Source organism: Stylophora pistillata, chromosome 10, assembly GCF_964205215.1.
Source record: "Stylophora pistillata chromosome 10, jaStyPist1.2, whole genome shotgun sequence".
NCBI lineage: Eukaryota > Metazoa > Cnidaria > Anthozoa > Scleractinia > Pocilloporidae > Stylophora > Stylophora pistillata.
The window spans coordinates 23,006,501-23,024,666 of NC_142528.1; the positions used below are offsets into that span (position 1 = coordinate 23,006,501).

The 18,166-nt window shown below is 36.4% G+C and overlaps 3 protein-coding genes across 4 annotated transcripts in view; 2 read left to right on the forward strand and 1 right to left on the reverse strand.

Annotated features, from left to right (window-relative positions):
• LOC111330300 (protein lin-9 homolog) overlaps positions 1 to 6,185 on the forward strand; it is a 22,205-nt gene extending 16,020 nt beyond the window's left edge. For both annotated transcript variants that reach the window (XM_088735181.1, XM_022935142.2), the window contains exons 15-26: positions 101 to 195; positions 307 to 346; positions 457 to 491; positions 1,066 to 1,103; positions 1,343 to 1,386; positions 1,524 to 1,604; positions 3,674 to 3,754; positions 4,112 to 4,156; positions 4,580 to 4,689; positions 5,100 to 5,169; positions 5,495 to 5,589; positions 5,985 to 6,185. In XM_088735181.1, the coding sequence (XP_088591307.1) occupies positions 101 to 195; positions 307 to 346; positions 457 to 491; positions 1,066 to 1,103; positions 1,343 to 1,386; positions 1,524 to 1,604; positions 3,674 to 3,754; positions 4,112 to 4,156; positions 4,580 to 4,689; positions 5,100 to 5,169; positions 5,495 to 5,589; positions 5,985 to 6,087 (837 nt within the window). In that variant the 3' untranslated portion in view covers positions 6,088 to 6,185. The remainder of the gene's footprint in view (positions 1 to 100; positions 196 to 306; positions 347 to 456; positions 492 to 1,065; positions 1,104 to 1,342; positions 1,387 to 1,523; positions 1,605 to 3,673; positions 3,755 to 4,111; positions 4,157 to 4,579; positions 4,690 to 5,099; positions 5,170 to 5,494; positions 5,590 to 5,984) is intronic.
• Positions 6,186 to 8,954: 2,769 nt separating this feature from the next.
• Positions 8,955 to 16,198, reverse strand: LOC111330282 (P2X receptor E). The gene is made up of 7 exons (XM_088735183.1): positions 15,987 to 16,198; positions 15,467 to 15,584; positions 15,051 to 15,213; positions 14,225 to 14,389; positions 11,946 to 12,149; positions 10,101 to 10,282; positions 8,955 to 9,279 (listed from the first exon to the last, which is right to left on the reverse strand). The coding sequence occupies exons 1-7, from the start codon at positions 16,122 to 16,124 to the stop codon at positions 9,107 to 9,109; spliced, it is 1,143 nt and encodes a 380-aa protein (XP_088591309.1). The 5' UTR covers positions 16,125 to 16,198; the 3' UTR covers positions 8,955 to 9,106.
• Positions 16,199 to 16,256: 58 nt separating this feature from the next.
• LOC148722296 (uncharacterized) lies at positions 16,257 to 18,104 on the forward strand. The gene is made up of 2 exons (XM_088737162.1): positions 16,257 to 16,458; positions 17,115 to 18,104. The coding sequence occupies exons 1-2, from the start codon at positions 16,273 to 16,275 to the stop codon at positions 17,502 to 17,504; spliced, it is 576 nt and encodes a 191-aa protein (XP_088593288.1). The 5' UTR covers positions 16,257 to 16,272; the 3' UTR covers positions 17,505 to 18,104.
• The last annotated feature ends 62 nt before the right edge of the window (positions 18,105 to 18,166 follow it).

Below are 18,166 nucleotides of genomic sequence, written 5' to 3' on the forward strand. Positions count from 1 at the left end.
CGTAAGTGTCAATGGGTTAAACTGAATTGAAGAGTAAAAAAAAAAAAAAAAAAAAAAAGAAAAGGCCAAAAAATTTATAACACTGATCCACTGTTTTCAGAGTGAGGAGGCTCATGACACTATGCCCATATCAGCATTTCTTCAAAAAGAACGACCAAGAACTGCAGCATTCACTCCTGCTTATACACCACCAAGGTAATACAAACTCATTAATCCACTTCTGTTATCATGCTTTCATTTGCACAATTTGGTCTTTTTAAGATTTTTTTTTTTTCTTAATGATAATGGAAGCTTGATATCTTCTAGGCTTCTTCCTGCTGGTAGTGACTTGAATAGCCCAAATATGGTAAGAAAATTTCCAGCATTGTGTTAAAGAGAAATCAAGATGCTAACATTTCACCTGATACCTGTAGTAAATTTTACTTATGAATTCATATCCATCACATCTTTTCACAGGTTCATGATCCTCTTATAGGAGCTTCACCCGGAAGGTAACAGTCATTGATCTTTCAGTCACATCAATGTCATTTTGTTGTTTTAATTGTTGTTTGAAACTACCCTGAACTTGGTGGGGACTGCAAAATGTTATAAGAAAAATCCAGGACAGACAATTTTCAACACACAAGGAAGAATCATTGCTAAGACTGAAGAGGATTTAATTGGATTGATCATAGAGACAGACTTAAGTTAAGTTAGACAGACTTAAGTTAAGGTTAATTGTTATAAAACTGGGCGAACCAGCATTGTTGCTTCTTCAAACTCTCACCAATTTGAAATTTTCTAGGTAGCACCTACAGTGTTAAAATAATTTCAACAAGTACCAGTATGTAAATTTTTGTCATGAGAAATAGGCCTGGTGCAATTTACAGCATAACACTTTTATAAGAGAAAAAAAAATCGTCATTAATAGACAGAAGAAGAGTAATTAATCATGTACACATCAGGAGCCTTGCATTTGCCACCATTTTTAAACAGAGGTTTTGGGGATGTAGGAAACAAGTTTTGAAAATTATAGCTATTAACAGTAAAATGAAGAAATTGAATATTGTTTCATTGTTCTGTAAGGTTACGACTTCAAGATGCAATCTCCCAACAAGGGCAAGGTAATTGAGGACAAATTTGATGGCATTGTTATCACAATGTTGTGTCATTTTCCATTGTCAAAGTGCTCTTATCTCCTATGAGGATATTTTTATATGTTCAGCCTTGACTAGACATTATAAAACGAAATTTAAAAGATAACGATTTGCTTTCTGCTGTCTCGGCCTTTTGTTGTTGAAACATATTTTCCATTAAAATTGATCTAAAATTTAAGATGTATCTTTGTATCATTTGTCTTAAGGTGGCACTCTTGGTGGTTTTCCAATCAGGTTTCTCATCCTTGTGGTATGTTTTTCATGATTCCATCAAATATGCATTGTAACCAAACTTCGACACTCATGAGTTAAAACCATAATTACATTGAGCATTCAAAGATGTCAGTGTTTGTGAGTATTTATTTGAGAAAGATTTTTGTCTTGTAGACAAGGTTATCAAAGATCTTACTTGTCAAGAAAGAATGCATTGAAAAGTTGAGAGAAATGAACACACAAGCTGAAAAGATGGTGAGAGTTCAAGGCTTTGAATTTGCAATCAAACTTTGGTAGTGCTTTGTGCTAATTATACTGTAACTACAAAGGACTGTTTTTGCAATTAATAAAGGCTGATAGTTTCGAAACAAACTGTTTGGGGCTGCATCGGTGGGAGTAACGAAATAATTTGGATATATCAACGAAGTTGAAATGGTAAATTGGCCACCGTAACGATTACAAAAGCTGACATTTCGAGCGTTAGCCCTTCGTCAGAGCAAATAGAGGAATTGTGGGTTATGTGTGCTTTTAAAGGAAGACAATGCCATGTTCGGAACCAATAACCATTGGTGGGAACATGGCTTGTTGCCATGTTCCCACCAATGGTTATTGGTGGGAACATGGCAACGAGAAAAAAATGAATAAGTTAGTGGAATGAAAAGCGTTCGTTGATCCCTGTGGGATTTAGACTGCCTGTTTGAAAGATGAGCTTTTGTTCAAGATTTTTATGGCTTTCCGTGCTACCTAAGTGCAAGGAAAGACCGCAGATTGCCATATGCTGCTTAGAATGATTAGGTAAATTAAAATGACTAGCGACTGGTTTCGATGTGTCCTTGTCATTCCTTTCCACGTCTCGAAGGTGTTCTCGGAATTGGTCACCTAGTCTTCTGCCTGTTTCGCCGATGTATATCTTTTTGCAATAAGTGCAAGTTATGCAATAGATTACATTGGCGGAGGTGCACGTGAAGTGATCGGTGATCTTAATGGATTGTTTAGGTCCCGATATTTTATCAGTGTTGTGAATGAAAGGACACATTTTGCATCGTGCACGAGCGCATTTAAAAGTGCCTGGTTGGTCATTAGTCTGAAAAGAACTTCTGACCAAAAAATTGCCTATGTTTTTGTCGCATTTGAATGAAATGAGCGGAGGCTGCGAAAAGATAGTGCTTGTCTCTGGATCGTTTTGAAGTAATTTAAAGTTTTTAAGAATGATTGATTTAACTGAGTGGTTGTGAGGGTGAAACGTGAGAGTGAATGGAATGCGGTCGGAATCTTCCTTATGCGACGTTTGTAGTGCTGAATGTTGATCAATAAGTTGTTTTTACAATTAGCTTGATAGAGATGGAATAAATTTTGTGCTCTATTGTCTTTAGCTGGTTTAAATTTTTTTTGTTGTAACTCTTTTAAATGAGTTCACCTAAGTGACTAACCTGTAACTTCTCCCTATGATATCCATACATTATCCAACAAACAGCTGATGAGAATACTTAAAACTTATCAGGTAGAAGTTTTTGTTGTCATAAGTGGATTGAGTTTTTTGTTGTCATAAGTGGATTGAGTTTGTTGGTTCTCTACTTTGCTCCGAGAGGTTTTTCTCAGGGTACTCCGGTTTTTCCCTCTCCTAAAAAACCATCATCATTTGAATTTATTTAATTTCGAGTTTATTTGGATTTAGACACGACCCCACAAGCTGTTCAGCTTTAAACTTTATTGTGTCTAAATAAAGGTATTATTATTATTATTATTATTATTATTGTGATCTCCTCCTAACTAGAGGGGAGAATCAACAAGCAGATCTTGGAAGTTAAAGGACTAAGTAACTTCTACAAGCTAGTGAGCACTATTGTTATCATTACTGTGACCATAGCCATCATCATTGTTACAGTAGTCTGGGGTTTGTACAGGTCATGGAAAACCTGGAAAGTCGTGGAATTTCAAAATTTCATTTTCCAGGCCTTGAAAGTCATGAAATTTAGGTGTGGGTCTGTGAAAGTCATGGAAAATCAATATGCTCTCTATGAGTGAAAGGCAATAAGACCCAAAGTTGAAAAGTTAACTGATGAGTCCCAAAATCAGATTTAGTTTCATTAGAAATAAACAGAAGCACGCATTGTGAGAATGTTTGCAAACGGGTCATGGAATCTTTCAAATAGTCATGGAAAAAGTCATGGAAAGTCATGGAATTTTAACAGGTCAAAAGTATGCGAACCCTGTAGTCTGAGTCAATATCACTTCACCCATAATCACTGTAAAGGGTAGTATCTTAATTGGCAATCCAGCTATACCAATTGTATTTTTACTCTATTATTTTACTCACTTGTTAGAAATCCTACCAGGAGCCCATTGATAAGGAGTTCCAGAGGAGATATGCTTCTGTGGTATTGGAATTAGAGCGGCTTAATAAGGTGAGTTTTAGTGTTTTTGTTTGTTTTTGTCAAGTAAATCATTTCTCGTAGTTGTTAATTTTTCCTAACCTTTTATTATAATTATACACTATTTACTCCTAACATAAATTATGGTATGTTGTTGTTAACCAATAAACTACTCTTTGCTGCAATTAATTTATATTTCCTATCTATGTGTCATTGACCAAGTGTGAGGGCAAGATGTCTGGATGTTGGCTGAGTTTTTTTTTTTTTTTTTTTGCGTCTTTTTAAGACCGAGACAAAGTTGAAGTCCGTAGAAATGCAAAAAAAAGAACTAGGGTAATATTCAGACACAATATTATTGCAAATGTTGATGATTTGTGCCATTTGTTGCAGGATCTCAATGAGTATTTAACAGGTGTTCAGGAGTTTTGCCAAGAGGTTTGAACATTTTCCTATATAATTGCTTAATAGCCCTTTAATCCCCTAAAAGTGATTAACTTGTAACTTCTCATTGTGGCCCCAACATATCATCTTGTAAACAAGTTAGGAGAATGGACAAGTTCATCAGCAGGGGGTATCATTTTGTTATAATACCAAATTCCCTTGGCTAATTACAAGGAACTGTAGTCAGTAGGGAGAAATTCTGATTTGATCTTGAGTCTTAAAGGGTTTATTGCTAATGACCTAATAAGTACTGATTGAACAACTTAGAATATTTTCATTACAGCAGGAACCAATCCATTTCCACAGAATAGATATACTGTAAAACCGATCAGCTTTACTCCAAATTTAGAGGCTGACACATTGAAAAGTTACAACATAGCAAGTGAGGTGCTTATTTGGGCTTTGTTTTCAAATCAGCTTGCCCCTGAACAAGGTGTTCAATCTATGGATCCCTCCAGTAGTGTTAAAAGAAGATGCGATGAAGAGGCTACCAAAGTAGTGGAAGACAATAATGCAAACATGGGCCTGTATGTATTGAATTCTGTAACATAGTACTGAGAATTACTGGCCATAGTTTGCAATCAGCCTCACACATACATTGTCGGGGGTAGGAGTTGTAAAAAGGTCCTTCCTGCACTTGTCTTGTGCTACCTTGTTACTTAACAAGCACCAGTGAGAGCCTACTCAAAGCTATTGGCACTGTCTTAGATCTGACAATGACTTCTCCATGGTGACAAAAATAATTATCAGTGACTCTGACCTACGACTGTCCTTTTCATAACTGCTTCACCTGGACCATCATACTACATGATCAACCTTTTAAACTGGGCTCAAACCATGGTCTACTGGGTGTTTCCAGCTTGAGTTAGTTCAGTGTTCTGATGTAATGTGTGCATGAAAATTAATCACTACCATTAAAAGATTGATTATTTTTCAGAAACGCTCTCACAAGTGAGCCATTGGTGCAGATTGTCAGCAGTCTAACTTCTCTCATGCTTCAAATTAAGGTAAGTGACTACAAAATTTAGACACATGTAAGCAGCAACAGCAGGGGTGGCAGTGGTAGTGGTTAAAGTAGGGTTAGTAGTCATAGCCTTAGTTGAGATTACCATTGATAGTAGTTTGTGGTGGTGGTATTGGTGGTAGTAGAAGTCGTGGTGGAAGTGGTAGCGGAAGTACCCATAGTGCACAAAGATCATGACAGCTTCAAATTGCATTCTTTTGATGCTACATGTACTTCACAACTCCTTGTCAAAGAGATCCAGGGAATACTGTGTAGCCTGAAAGCAACTTAACTGACAGCTCTTATCCTTCTTCCATTCATATTTTCAGTCATTAGCAGAGAATGATCTCAATACCTTTGAGTTCAAATCTTTATCTGATGCAGTGGATGAAATCAAGAAAACTATAGATCCTTCAAACATTAGGTGTGTATTTAATACTTACATCCAGAAAAGCATGCTGTAACAAAAATTGCAGATTTGACAAAATTTTGTTAAACCGATTTTGGGCAATTGCTTCAAGAAGCTCTTGATTTTAAGGCAAATTCTCCTTACAAGTAAGGAAATGTATAGAGTGGACAGCATGGAGAACTTGTTAACTCTTGTTAGGGTGTATCAGGTTAAAGAAAGGTCATTTTTTTGGTCTTTTGTCGCAAGTTATTAGTATCAAGGGGGGGGGGTCATTGGATATTGACCTGAGGCTCAACTATCTTATCTTCATTACGGTGTCTCTGTAGAGGAGTTACAAGTGTTGTTTTTTAGCTGAAGATTGTATGAAATGAGAGCTGATAGTTGTTTCATTTTTTTTTCTTGTTCTGCAGCTGTTTTCAAAACAATGTAGAGATTCATGTCGCTCACATCCAGTCTGGTCTTAGTCAGATGGGAAATTTACATGCCTTTTCAACATCTGCTGGGCCTTCATAAGACACATGGACAGTCTACAGTTCTTGGTCAACATGTGTGCTACATTGAGACGTGAAAATAAAAGCCAACTCGAACATGAGTAGATATGTGGAATGTCATTTTTGAAATATGGTTTTTGTGCCCACTACTCAAAATGACTACTTAATCCTGCTGTCTTCAGCATGTTATTTAAACAAATGCAGATAATGATATTGTAAAGAAATGTTGTGGGTAATAATTATTGTCACTGTGGTGAATTGACTTGAAATGAAGTAGAATTGTTTGTCAAAAGATTTGATTGCCTCCCAATACTGGATCCACATTGGAAGCAACACATGCTTCTTTGATCCATAGCCCATCGCAGAAACGTGAGAGGACTGGGAAAGAGTGGGGTTGTTTTCCGTTTGTTTGAAAAACTAAGATATTCAAATGAAAGATCAACTAAATTTGAGAGTCTTAAGCAAGAATAGAAGTATTTAGAGGAGGAAAAGGGCAAAATCATGGCTCTTCAAATATCACCTAAAATGGATTGGGTAGATAGGCCAAAAAATTTTTAAGGGTTTGTATGGAATTTTTGCAACTTTTGCAAGGCTCCGATTTGGACACTTTTCTGCTGAAAACTCTCAAATTTGACTGGGTAGCTTTTCATTCAGTAACATTTCAGTTGAAATGTTTAGATTTTCAATGTAATCAACATAAGAAACTCGTCCCAGTCCTCTCACGTTTCTGCAATGGGCCATGTTGTGATCCACTTTGGGAGATGGCACCTGCTTCTCCACTCCATGTTGGAGGTGACACACTTCTCAGCTTCTCAACTTCACATTGCTATCCACATCCGAGGTGACTACATTTTGTGAGACAATCAATTTTGTTTCATTTCAAATGCAGATGTGTTGAAAGCTGATAATTGTATATGTTATGGTTTAATTTTATCCTTGGTTCAAATTTTATTTTCCTTTGTTTCAAACTCATTATCATACATTGACATGACTGAGAACAAAGGAAAATGAAATTTAAACCAAGCGTAAAATTGAACTACAACATAATTTTATACATGTACTTGTCAGGAGTAGTTTCGTGAGGAATAATGTTCAAAGGGTCCATCATAATCAGATCTGATTTTAGCCAATTTTGTTAATATGTACATTCCTATTAACATTTGACTGGATTAGTGGCTATAAACATATGAATTTTCAATGAAAACTATATCATAAATTAAAGTTATGAAATTCCTGTTTATTTACATGTCTTTTGAGTAAGGTCATTTTGTATTTTAGCATAACAGTATTATAGAATAACCAAGTAAGTGTATCGTTCTTATCATGCTTCTGTAACATTTGATCACCCTTATTTGTCTTCATCCTTCCATGTATAAATTGCAATTATTTATCACAACTTAAAATCAGGTAGTCAACTGTTACCAAGAAAAAAAACCAGGAACCCCTGAAATCCACTTGTTTGATATTATCAATCATGAAATTTTAGAGATAGACATAAGTTGGAGCAAACTGATAAACCACAAACTAATCAGCATTGCTGATACGTTGGAGTCGTTTTGGTATCTGATTGGCTTTGTTTCAGTTTTGATGAAATACAATAACTAAATGGAAAGTAATATTTCTGGTGTTCACAGTTTTCTGATTTTTTACTGTCTTAAATTTCCTAATGGAAATCCAAACTGCAGACTTACAGTTTAGTCAAGTCCATAGTTCTCATCTAGAATATTGGAACATGTCAGAACAATCTGCTAATACTGGTAACACTGTTCTATTTAAAAAATAATTTTACTTGATGTAACCTGATGATGTTTTCAGCCTTTCTTTACTTACTGGGGCATACTGTTAAAATGTTGATGTACGAAAAATGTTAAATAGTTGTAAATCATATCTGATGGCTCAAGTCAAAGCAGAACTATTAGGAAATGCATTCATTTGAGTGGGTGTACAGAGAATTTGAATCAGAGATCTCAATATTTCAATTCCTTCTGACACTGTAAATAATTCACTTATTGGCCTTCTTCTGGATTATTTGTTGCACTTTCCCTGGCTGAAGAATGGGCACAATGTGCAAAAGAGATCTGGGTACAAGACAGCTCGTGTATACCGGTAACTCCTTTTTGTGCTCATCACAGGTCTGTATCCTATAATCTACGCGGAAATTATATTTTGTCTCTACCGTCTACAAAAACTACTACTTATGGTCTTCACTCCTTTTCATATATGGCTTCAAAACTATGGAACTCTCTTCCGGACTCTTTTAGAACGTCTGACTTTTCTGATTTCAAGCGCAAGATTCTACAGTATGACTCTTTCTCATAGTTAAATTTTAGAATGTTACAATTTTACATTTTACATTTTAGTAGTATTTAGAATTATACTTGTAACTCAAAGATACTAGCTTATTGTTTAGCTACTCCAAATTCGAGATTAAATAAAGTATATGTATGTATGTATCACAAGCTAACATGACAACTTGTTTTCGAGCACATCATTTCTCTTAGTTGTTAATTTTTCTTAACCTGTTATTGGTACTTTACTGCAATTCATTTCATACATTACATTTAGGCAGTTCCACATTCTTGCTCTGTGAGAAACATTCGTCGACCATGTGTCATATTAAATGATGATAAAAGCTTAGATGTGAATCATCTTCAGTTACATACACTATACTTCTTAGTTCTGCTGCCTGATTGTGTCTGGCTAAGAAAGGATCAACTTTACTGATTGTATATTTTAAAAAGAAACTGAGGTCACATCAAACCATTATGCAAGGATGATATTTGATTGATACCTAGATCACCACTACTGTAATTATGATAAACCACGTGGTAAAATCATGATAATTTTTGCATCATAATTTGTACTTAAGAAATCAACTTCACCATGAGAAAAAATTCTTAAGACTTATTACTTGGAAATTTACAGTCAGGTGAATTTACAAGTTGTACAACATGACTCCACAAGAACTTTTATAATCGTCTATATGTAAAAATTCTTAATAAACCAATAAATAATTGTTGGTAAAACAGTTGGACATTTTGTTATGCATTCTTTTTCATTTCTAAGATTGGAGACTCTTCATAAACAAATCTGCGGTATTCTGATTTATAAGGCAAGATGTACAGAACAAGAATATCCACAATGGTTGCTGTCAGTGTTAGAAGGCCAACTGCAGAGACGAGGTGTTGTAACAGTGCTGGGAAAGAGAAGTGACCTAAGGAGAATAAAAATAGATGAATTAAGATATTGTTTCTTTAGCTCTGCACCCTAATAACAGTATGCATTTATCATGTAGATACTGATGAAATATCAGGATTTCTCCTTTTACTTAAAAAATCATATCTTCACCGTGCGCAGTGAAGATACTATTTTTATCTTTCATGTGTGAGGATATAGGTGTGGCCATGGTTACCAACATAATTACCCAATTGCTCTTTCGAAAATGAATAAAAAAAGTTGTCTTTTATGTGGAAATTTCATCAGTATCTATAATAATAAACAGAACATTACATGGCTGCTTGGGGATACGAATTTTATCTTCTCGTGCTGAAAGTATCTCTCACTCATTCGCTGCGCTCATTTGTGAGAGATACTTTCAGCACGAGAAGATAAAATTCGTATCTTCGCCCGGCCATGTAATATCCTCTATATCTCTATACATTTGCTAAGGTGCTGACAAGGAGAATTGGTCTAATAATGAACAGCTTCTTTTATTTGATTACTAGATGATCATTTTCTTTATTCTTGTGACCTAAATGTGTGATTCAGGGGAGATATTGTCAGCAGAAATTAGATGTTAGTTTTACTCGTTAGAGTCAAGGGATTATTGACACAGTAAGGGAAGTCTTAATTTTAAGCAAAAAAAAGGAGTTTGTTAAAAAAAAACCTAAAATCCACAATAATTCAAACCTACACTGTAAATTACTAAATTTAATGTACAAAATGAATCTCAGTTATTTTTGGGTTTAAGTCTGTTTGGATGAACTTTAATGGCTGGAACTACATTTTCACCCAATCTAATCAATTTTAGCTTACCCAGTCTACCACTTTGGTGAAATTCTATTTTGATTCCATAACGCTTCCTGAAGAGTCGCTTTTCTTGATGACGTTCTAAACTTGGGTTTGTAAAATCTGTGGCATCTATGACTGGTATGACTTCATTCACTCGGTAATCAGCATATGGGATTCTTCTCACCTGGTATGAATACTCTATATCTCTAACAAGACAACAGTGAACAAAAACTTGTCGTTAACAAGATTTAATGTCTGGAAGCAAGGTCAAGAGGCCATAAGTACCTCCATCCAACTTAGGTTAATAGGTTAGCCTGCAGAGCAAGCATAATTTTTTCCATTTTCTTAGCAAATATTATGGCTGTCATCTTTTATGTTATTGGAAGCAGAACACTGGGGAGAGAAAGAGATTTGTACTAAAGGGGTGTGTGACAGTAAAAAATAAGGAAGGGGTGAGGGTGGGGGAGTCTTTTTGCCCCATCCTGCCCCCTCCCCCTATGGTTGGCTCTAACTCCAAATTAGACATGGTTGTTTGAGTGACAATTGTACACTTCTTTTGAAAGAACTGCACAATTGTTTACTTTCCCTTATAACACTCGTGCACTGCAGGCTAGTTACTAGGACTGCAAATCACACCTGTGTAACTGTACAGTGTTTAAGGGGAAGAGCCATCTTGCTGAACCATGTTTTACACCATCATCAGTTTGAGTTGGGCAGCATTATAATTGTAATTTTTCATGGGGTAAGAAGGCATCATGGATTTGGTGTGAGGGAAGTAAGAATAATTTTATTCTTAACAAAAAGATTCCATGTTGCTGTGAGTCTTTTCACCAGGTGCAGCCGAATGTGTCACTTCATGTGTTCTTACCACTGTTTAACTGCAATTACCACATGACGTCTTCTGTGATCTATTAATTACTTTACAGACCCATGGCAACATGAAATCTATTAGTTTTACATGATAAAGAAACAAAATGTTGTTTATAGTGACATCATTAATTTTTTATGTGTCTGTCAGGATTGTAATAGATCACTCATAAGGACCACAATTAATATCAAAATGAATGTGCAATTCAGCTTATCATAAAAAATAATGATACCAGCCAGGGAGGGTTCTTGAACAGAAGAAAAGAAGAAAGAGAATTCAGAGATCAGTTTATAATACACCAAATGAAAACATGGCATCCAATTTGAGTTGCAATTGTTCTGGACTCACTAGCCTCTCGCACATGTAATAATGCTTTTGTGTTTCCACGCGAAGATGAGGCCAGTGAGTCCAGAACAATGGCAATTCAAATTGGACACCATATTCGCATTTGGTGTATGATTCATAATAAAAGAAACTGTTTTTCTTTGTTGCTGAACTTAATAGGTTATAATATTCCCTTTTGGGGACACTGTCACATTTTCTGGACTTTAGTGGGTAGAAGGGGTCTGATCTGTAGTTAAAACAACGTTGTTCTCAATTTTGGACTGACAAAACGTAGGCAAGGAAAGGAATTTTAACTAGTAAGGAAATTGATGATTTTTGTAGATCTTATTAACCAAGCACGAGGGCCATACTGGGAGAATAACGGCCCGAGGTCTTGACAGTACGGACCGAGCGCAGTTCAGTCCGTATAAAAAAGACCAAGGGCAGATATTCTTCCAGTGAGGTCCAGAGCAAGCTTGGTTAATAAGAGATTTATTATACGACTGAAGTTCAAAGGGACACAAGTGCGGTATCATTCAGGACCATTCGGGACCATTCGGGACAGTGCCCGGTCCAATACTGAGAGAATATTGACTGGTAATAGAGCATTTTGATTGGTTGATTTTAGTTATTGGCCCTCTGACTGCCCGAGTTGTGTAATAAAATGCGTTACTTACCCTGTTCCAAGCCAGGTCGACTTGGCATTTTGATAATTGATGGCCATATGCAATACAATTCCATGTCTGCGGAAAGGTTTTCCCTTAGCATTGAGGGCATCTGAGGGTTCATCCAGACTTGTAACTCCAGCTGCTTGGAGGATTTCTTCAATAGTGAGCTTATCTGCCATTCCTCTCATACCATTCTTTTCATTAGATGAAAGACTAAAATATTACAAAGCAACAGATCAATCAACAGAATGTTAGGTGGGATGCCACTTAATAAACAAAAACTGACCAGGCAAAAAAAATCTGCTTTTCTGTTTGGACATTTACTCAATGAGGAAGATACAGTGGCATATATTGGTGTAATCCCCTGGACTCTGGGTTGAGAAGTCTGGGTACAAGACCTAGCTCTGTCATTGTGTTATGTTCTTGGGCCATATCCTTTTCTTTTCTTTTCTTTTTTTTTCTAACCATTTTCACTGCATTACCACAGTAGGGTAGGACTAGAACGGAACATATGCAAACCATGCGAGTAGTCCACCCATTAAATCCCACTCATCCCACCCCAGGGGAGGACATCCATCACACAGTAATCTCGTGCGTAGGAAACTAATGTCTCCTACCCCTAACCCGGTAGGAGACGGGACCTCCATTTGTTCATCCCTATCCGAGAAGACTGGAAAATCTAATCATTTCTTGATGTTATAGAAAGGAAGCATATTCTTCTCAATTATTTTAAGACCTTGAGTGTTGGTCCGGCCAAGGCTTGAACCCTCGACCTCCTGCACATCAGTCCAGCGCTCTATCCATTGAGCTAACTGGGAGGCGGTTAGCTCAATGGCTTTTCTTTCACAGTGCATCTCACAGTGCCTCAATCGTTACCAGGAAATTGATGAACTGACATCCCCTCCAGGGGAGGGGGCAGTAATACTCCTTCTGACATTATACTATGGAAACCAAAGGAAGCTCCTGCCCACTGGGCCACTTTGGCTTAAGTATGTACAACAGACTTGACCTATTACATTTAGTCAATAATTTCAAATTCATAAATTATTATTTTGCCAGTTTTATTGATACAATTCATCATTATATGAAATTATTCATTTGTATTATGTTTCCAGTAGTCAACAGGCTGTTGATAAAGGCTGTTTTTGTTGCATGTATGTTACAACTATTAACGCCAGATGAAGCTGTAGTATCTGGTAACTGCCCCAACTGGTCTAGAGAAGTGTATCCATTGTGAATAATTTAGAACAGTGACTGGAGGACATTTTGGTATAGTTGAACCTCGATTATCCAGACATTGATTATCAGGACTTTTTGATTATCCAGACTTTTTCTCTGGTCCAACTTTTTTCATGAATATTAATGAGATTTGATCTTCAAAACTTTCTTTGAATTCTTTATATTTCTTTTGTTTATATTTATTGTCTCATTAATATTCATATTTCCAATTATCCGGACACTCAATAGTCCATTTTACAGTTGTGCTTGGTTGCCAAGCCTTTTAACAGGAGTGAGGCTAGGGGTGACCTTGTTATGATACAAACCTTGCTGCCTTTCAAATGTAAATCACTTTGTTATCATTCTAACTAGATACATGTCTCTATCACGACAAGGTCACCTTCAGCCTCACTCCAAATCAAAGGCTTGGCAACTAAGTACACAACTATAAAATGGCCTAGCTATTATCCGAACCATTTACCCAAGTCCCAATGAGTCTGGATAATCAAGGTTCAACTATAATCATATTTAAACAATAGAGTGTTTCTGTCGAGGAACTATCGGCTGATAGTTGCCCCGCAGAAATTTGATGTTCTTAAAACAAATATGCTAGTTTTAAGAACATCAAATTTCCAAGGGGCAACTATCAGACCGATAGTTCCGAGACATAAACACTCTGACTATTGTATTTATTATTCACCACTAAATTTCCTTCTGCGCCTACAGCTTGTCACAAATGTCAATAATTCGCAACCGTACATTGTCTAAATAATACGTTATACCTGTCAGAATTGAAAAGTCACTGTTTTTCCGATCTGTCTAACTTCGTGGCCGTCAAACTATTCAAAACTATTCAAAACTTTTCACGGATGAGTACTATCAATCCAGGTATTTTCTGCGGATGGGCACTATCCATCTGGGTATTTTCCACGGGCGGGCACTATGGGCTGATAGGGTCTCTCCACGGAGAACACTATCTCATCACGTGATCGATTGAAACCAATAAGAACCGGCGAAAATTTAGTGGTGAACTATAATCAATGATATGAAGCTTTGAAACTTTAGGTTACCTTTTAATAACACTTCCATCATGGCCATAAAGATATCCTTTCATGTTTCTTTGTGATGCTGCCAGGTCTTTTCCTCCTTTACCTGTTAAAAACTTTGTAGCTAGCACTGCATGTTCAATTTTTATCATCATCTGCTCAGGTTGAACCGTGAAGTACAGGTTTTCTCTGAATGGAAATAAATATATTAATAATGATTGAAATGAAAATTTAACTTAATGTGAGAATTACTTTTCTCTAGGATTTTAAAGCTATGAAGGAGTAGCAATCATCCAGGAACTTTTCATTAAGGGCGAGGGATCAAAACTTTGATTTAGGAAGAACAGTATTTATTGCAGTTGAGCCTAACTAAGTTAAGCAAATTTTCAAGATAAGTTGAGTTGAAATATGTTGGTTTCAGACAAGAAGTAAAAATACCCATAAATCTGATGTATGTGGGGGGAGAATTCAGGGAGTATCCCCCTACATCTATCATTAGGATTGAAATACCATTGAGGGCGAGGTGAGAGGAGTATAAGGTGAGCTTGCAATTGTGCTCAACTACTACATGTATCCCCTTATCTCACCCTTGGTTTCCTTCCCTCCTCATCCCCTATATTTCTCACATCTGCAACCTCTTATTCTGCCTTCCATCAGCTTTCAATTCCCTCAGCCCTTTACACTGATCTGTTTCACCTCTCATATCCCTCGGCATTAAACCCGCGCTATCTTTCATCCCCCCCCCAGCCTTTCTTCCCCGCTCTCTTTTCCCATTCAATATTCTCTCAATGTGTCACTCGATCCATTCTGGACCATCTAAACCTCAGATCAAATCCAAAGCTTCACAAACCTGATTGTTTGAAATTGTCCAAATTTTCCTGATGATGACATGTTTTTTGTCTGCCAGCGGTCCTTGGCAAATGTTGTTAAACTAATTGTGCGAGACTCCACAGGCCAAGATAACTCCCTTGCATCCATTACTTGGCATGGCGTACACATCTTGGAAGCTGTTTCTGTTAATGGTTATTTAAAAATGAACTTGCTCAAGTGATTTTCTTTTTAAACATGTGCACATGGACATCTTAATATTAAAAACATATTGTATAACACATAATGATCTAATACACATTGATATCTTAAATGAATCGTGTCCTGTTATCAGTGAGATAACCTTGCTGAATTAGTACATCAATTGATAGTTTATTACTGTAGTAAAAAGTACTGTTGAGCTGACCTTTCATTCTATGCCAAACTCAAACCGCCTACCATTGTAACAGCAGTAACTCAAGTCTTCAATATGAACTGAACGTTTATGATCATCTTCCTTATCTTCCTTGGGATCTGATAGAAGAAATCTCATGGTTGCATCAGGTGCTGTATCATACTGTCAACAATGAAAAAAGAAAATCATGTATGTTTATCACATGATTAAAAAAAAAAAAAAAAAGAGGTTGTTATCGATTTAAAATGATAGAATTCTGTTCCTAGAATAAAATTTGCTGTCTTAGGCTTGGGTAGGATGGGATGACTTCAGGGTAGTTGGCACGGTGGAGGTGGGGAGGGGGAGATCTATTTTTTTCAGCATCAACATTAATGCTTCACCTCGATCATGCTGTCAGTTTAACACAGTATCAGAAAGAAACGCAAGTCAAGGGAAACTACAGGGATCTTATAGGTGTTCCAAGTTCTCTTTTTCACTTTGCAGTTGAGTCCAGCTGCTTTGCAGGATTTCCTTTTAGAAGGTTGATCGTTTTCAATTGGGTTAATTTAGGTTACAAGTTCATACCTCTAAATACCCTTTCTTGACAAATATTTCAGCTAAAGTGTAGAGGACAACTGCAATTGCAATGGCGTAATAAAGTAAGCCAACTCTTCGATCTCTGATCACAACAAGCTTGTAAGTAATGTAGTGAAGTAAGGACATGATTGAAATGGTGAACAGAGTTACTGTGGGTTGAAGAAAGATGGACCCGGAAGTGATGGTTTCTACACTTCTGGAACGAGGCTATGCTTGAAGGCCATCGTTCTTCTTGAGCAGCGGTAATTTCATGAGTGGTGGAATTTTTCAAAATATGGCGGCGGAAGGAAAGAAAAGAAGAAAGAAACGAAAGGATTCTACTTGTAGTATCAAACCACCCTTAGATTTTATCGAGAGTCCTCTAAATGGACAAAAGTATTATTGTACTCCTGTTCAAGCGGCAAGGAGACCATTTTTGGCGGCGTCTATGCCCGTAGATGACCAAGTATCAATGAAATGGGTAAGGTAGAAATTCCTAATTTATTGTGATTATTTTTGAGACAGTTGATTTTTTGGCATTCTGCTCATTAGAATTGCATGATTGCGCTTGAATTTACCGTAAGTTATAATCCTGTGCTTTCATTAATATAATAGTAAATTTAGAATCGTCCCTAGTTTAAATTTATTAATTTGGATACATCATCAAAGTTGAAATGGTAAATTGGCCACCGTAACGATTACAAAACCTGACGTTTCGAGCGTTAGCCCTTCGTCGGAGCGAATAAAAGCACACACAACCCACAGTTCCTCTATTCGCTCCGACGAAGGGCTAACGCTCGAAACGTCAGCTTTTGTAATCGTTACGGTGGCCAATTTACCATTTCAACTTTGTTGATATATCCAAATTATTTCGTTACTCCCACGACGCAGCCCCAAACAGTTTCTTTCGAAACTATCAGCCTTTAAATTTATTAACGCTACGTGTGGAAAGAATGTTGAAAATATATCGAAACTTTTGTGATCTGTAAGCTGTTGTAGATTATAAAAGAGGATCTCCTAGTTTATAGCTAAACTTCTTTCTTCTGAAATTGAATGTTCTGGATCTTGTTCTTCAAGAGTTTGAAGTTGAGAGTTTGAAATTGTTCAATCAATTGATTGTTAATTTTTACTTTGCAGGTATCCCCCCAATTCCCTGATAGGATTGAAAACGAAGAAGAACTTTTAGCTCTATTAAAACCAAACAAGAAGTCTCGAAGAAGGAAGAAAGAAAAAGAAAATACTGAAAACATACCCAGACAACTGGCATCAAATAAACATCTATTGGGTGAATTGGATTTTGAGTGCAAGAATGTGAGGGACAAGGATACAAATGAGAAAAGCAAAGTTCCATGTAGAAGATCTCAAAGGCTCAGGAAACTTAAAAAAGCTCATTTTTTGTTTCAAGAACCACAAGTTATGACTCCTGTAAATAAGCAAGGAGCTGTTGTTCTTGCATATGAAACACCAGATCAAGAGCTTTTAGCAGCAGTTGAAAGGAAACGCTTATCAACAAAAAGAGGAAGATAACATGAAGCCCATTGTTATCATTATCATTTTTCTACAATGAATAACTCTTGGAAATGATTTGAATATAGGCTGAAAATACTAGCAAGCTTTCTCTTTATGCTCAAGTATTATTCTTTTTGGAAATATTTACATGTATAATAAGTAATATGTGACTATCTCAGTCTATAAACGGGAAGATTTTATGCCTTTCCTATGTGAAAGGGATTTAGCTAATGAAAGACAGTGTATAAAGAGTAATATTAATCCTTTACACCCTAACATCAATATGCATATTCTCCATAGTGTTCTCTATACATTTCTTAAGGTGCTGACACAGAGAATTAATTTTGTTTAACAATCAAGAGTTTCTATAGTTGGTGATCATTTCCTTTATTCTTGTGACTTTATTGTGTGATCCAGGTGATAATGTAAGGAGTAATTAGATACTAGTCACTTTTTAGGGGTCAAGTGGTTGATAACATCAAAGACTGTTACAATTGGTAGCTAAAAAACAATACCAGTTTGAAATGTCATAATATACTTCAAAATATGTAATCTTCGAAGAAAGATGCCAATCAGATGTGAACTATATTAAAGTTACTTTAATTTTTAAATTGCCCATTATCGATATCCTGTCATAAGTGGGTAAGTTATTCCTCCTTCTTACAGTCCTAAGGCTTGAA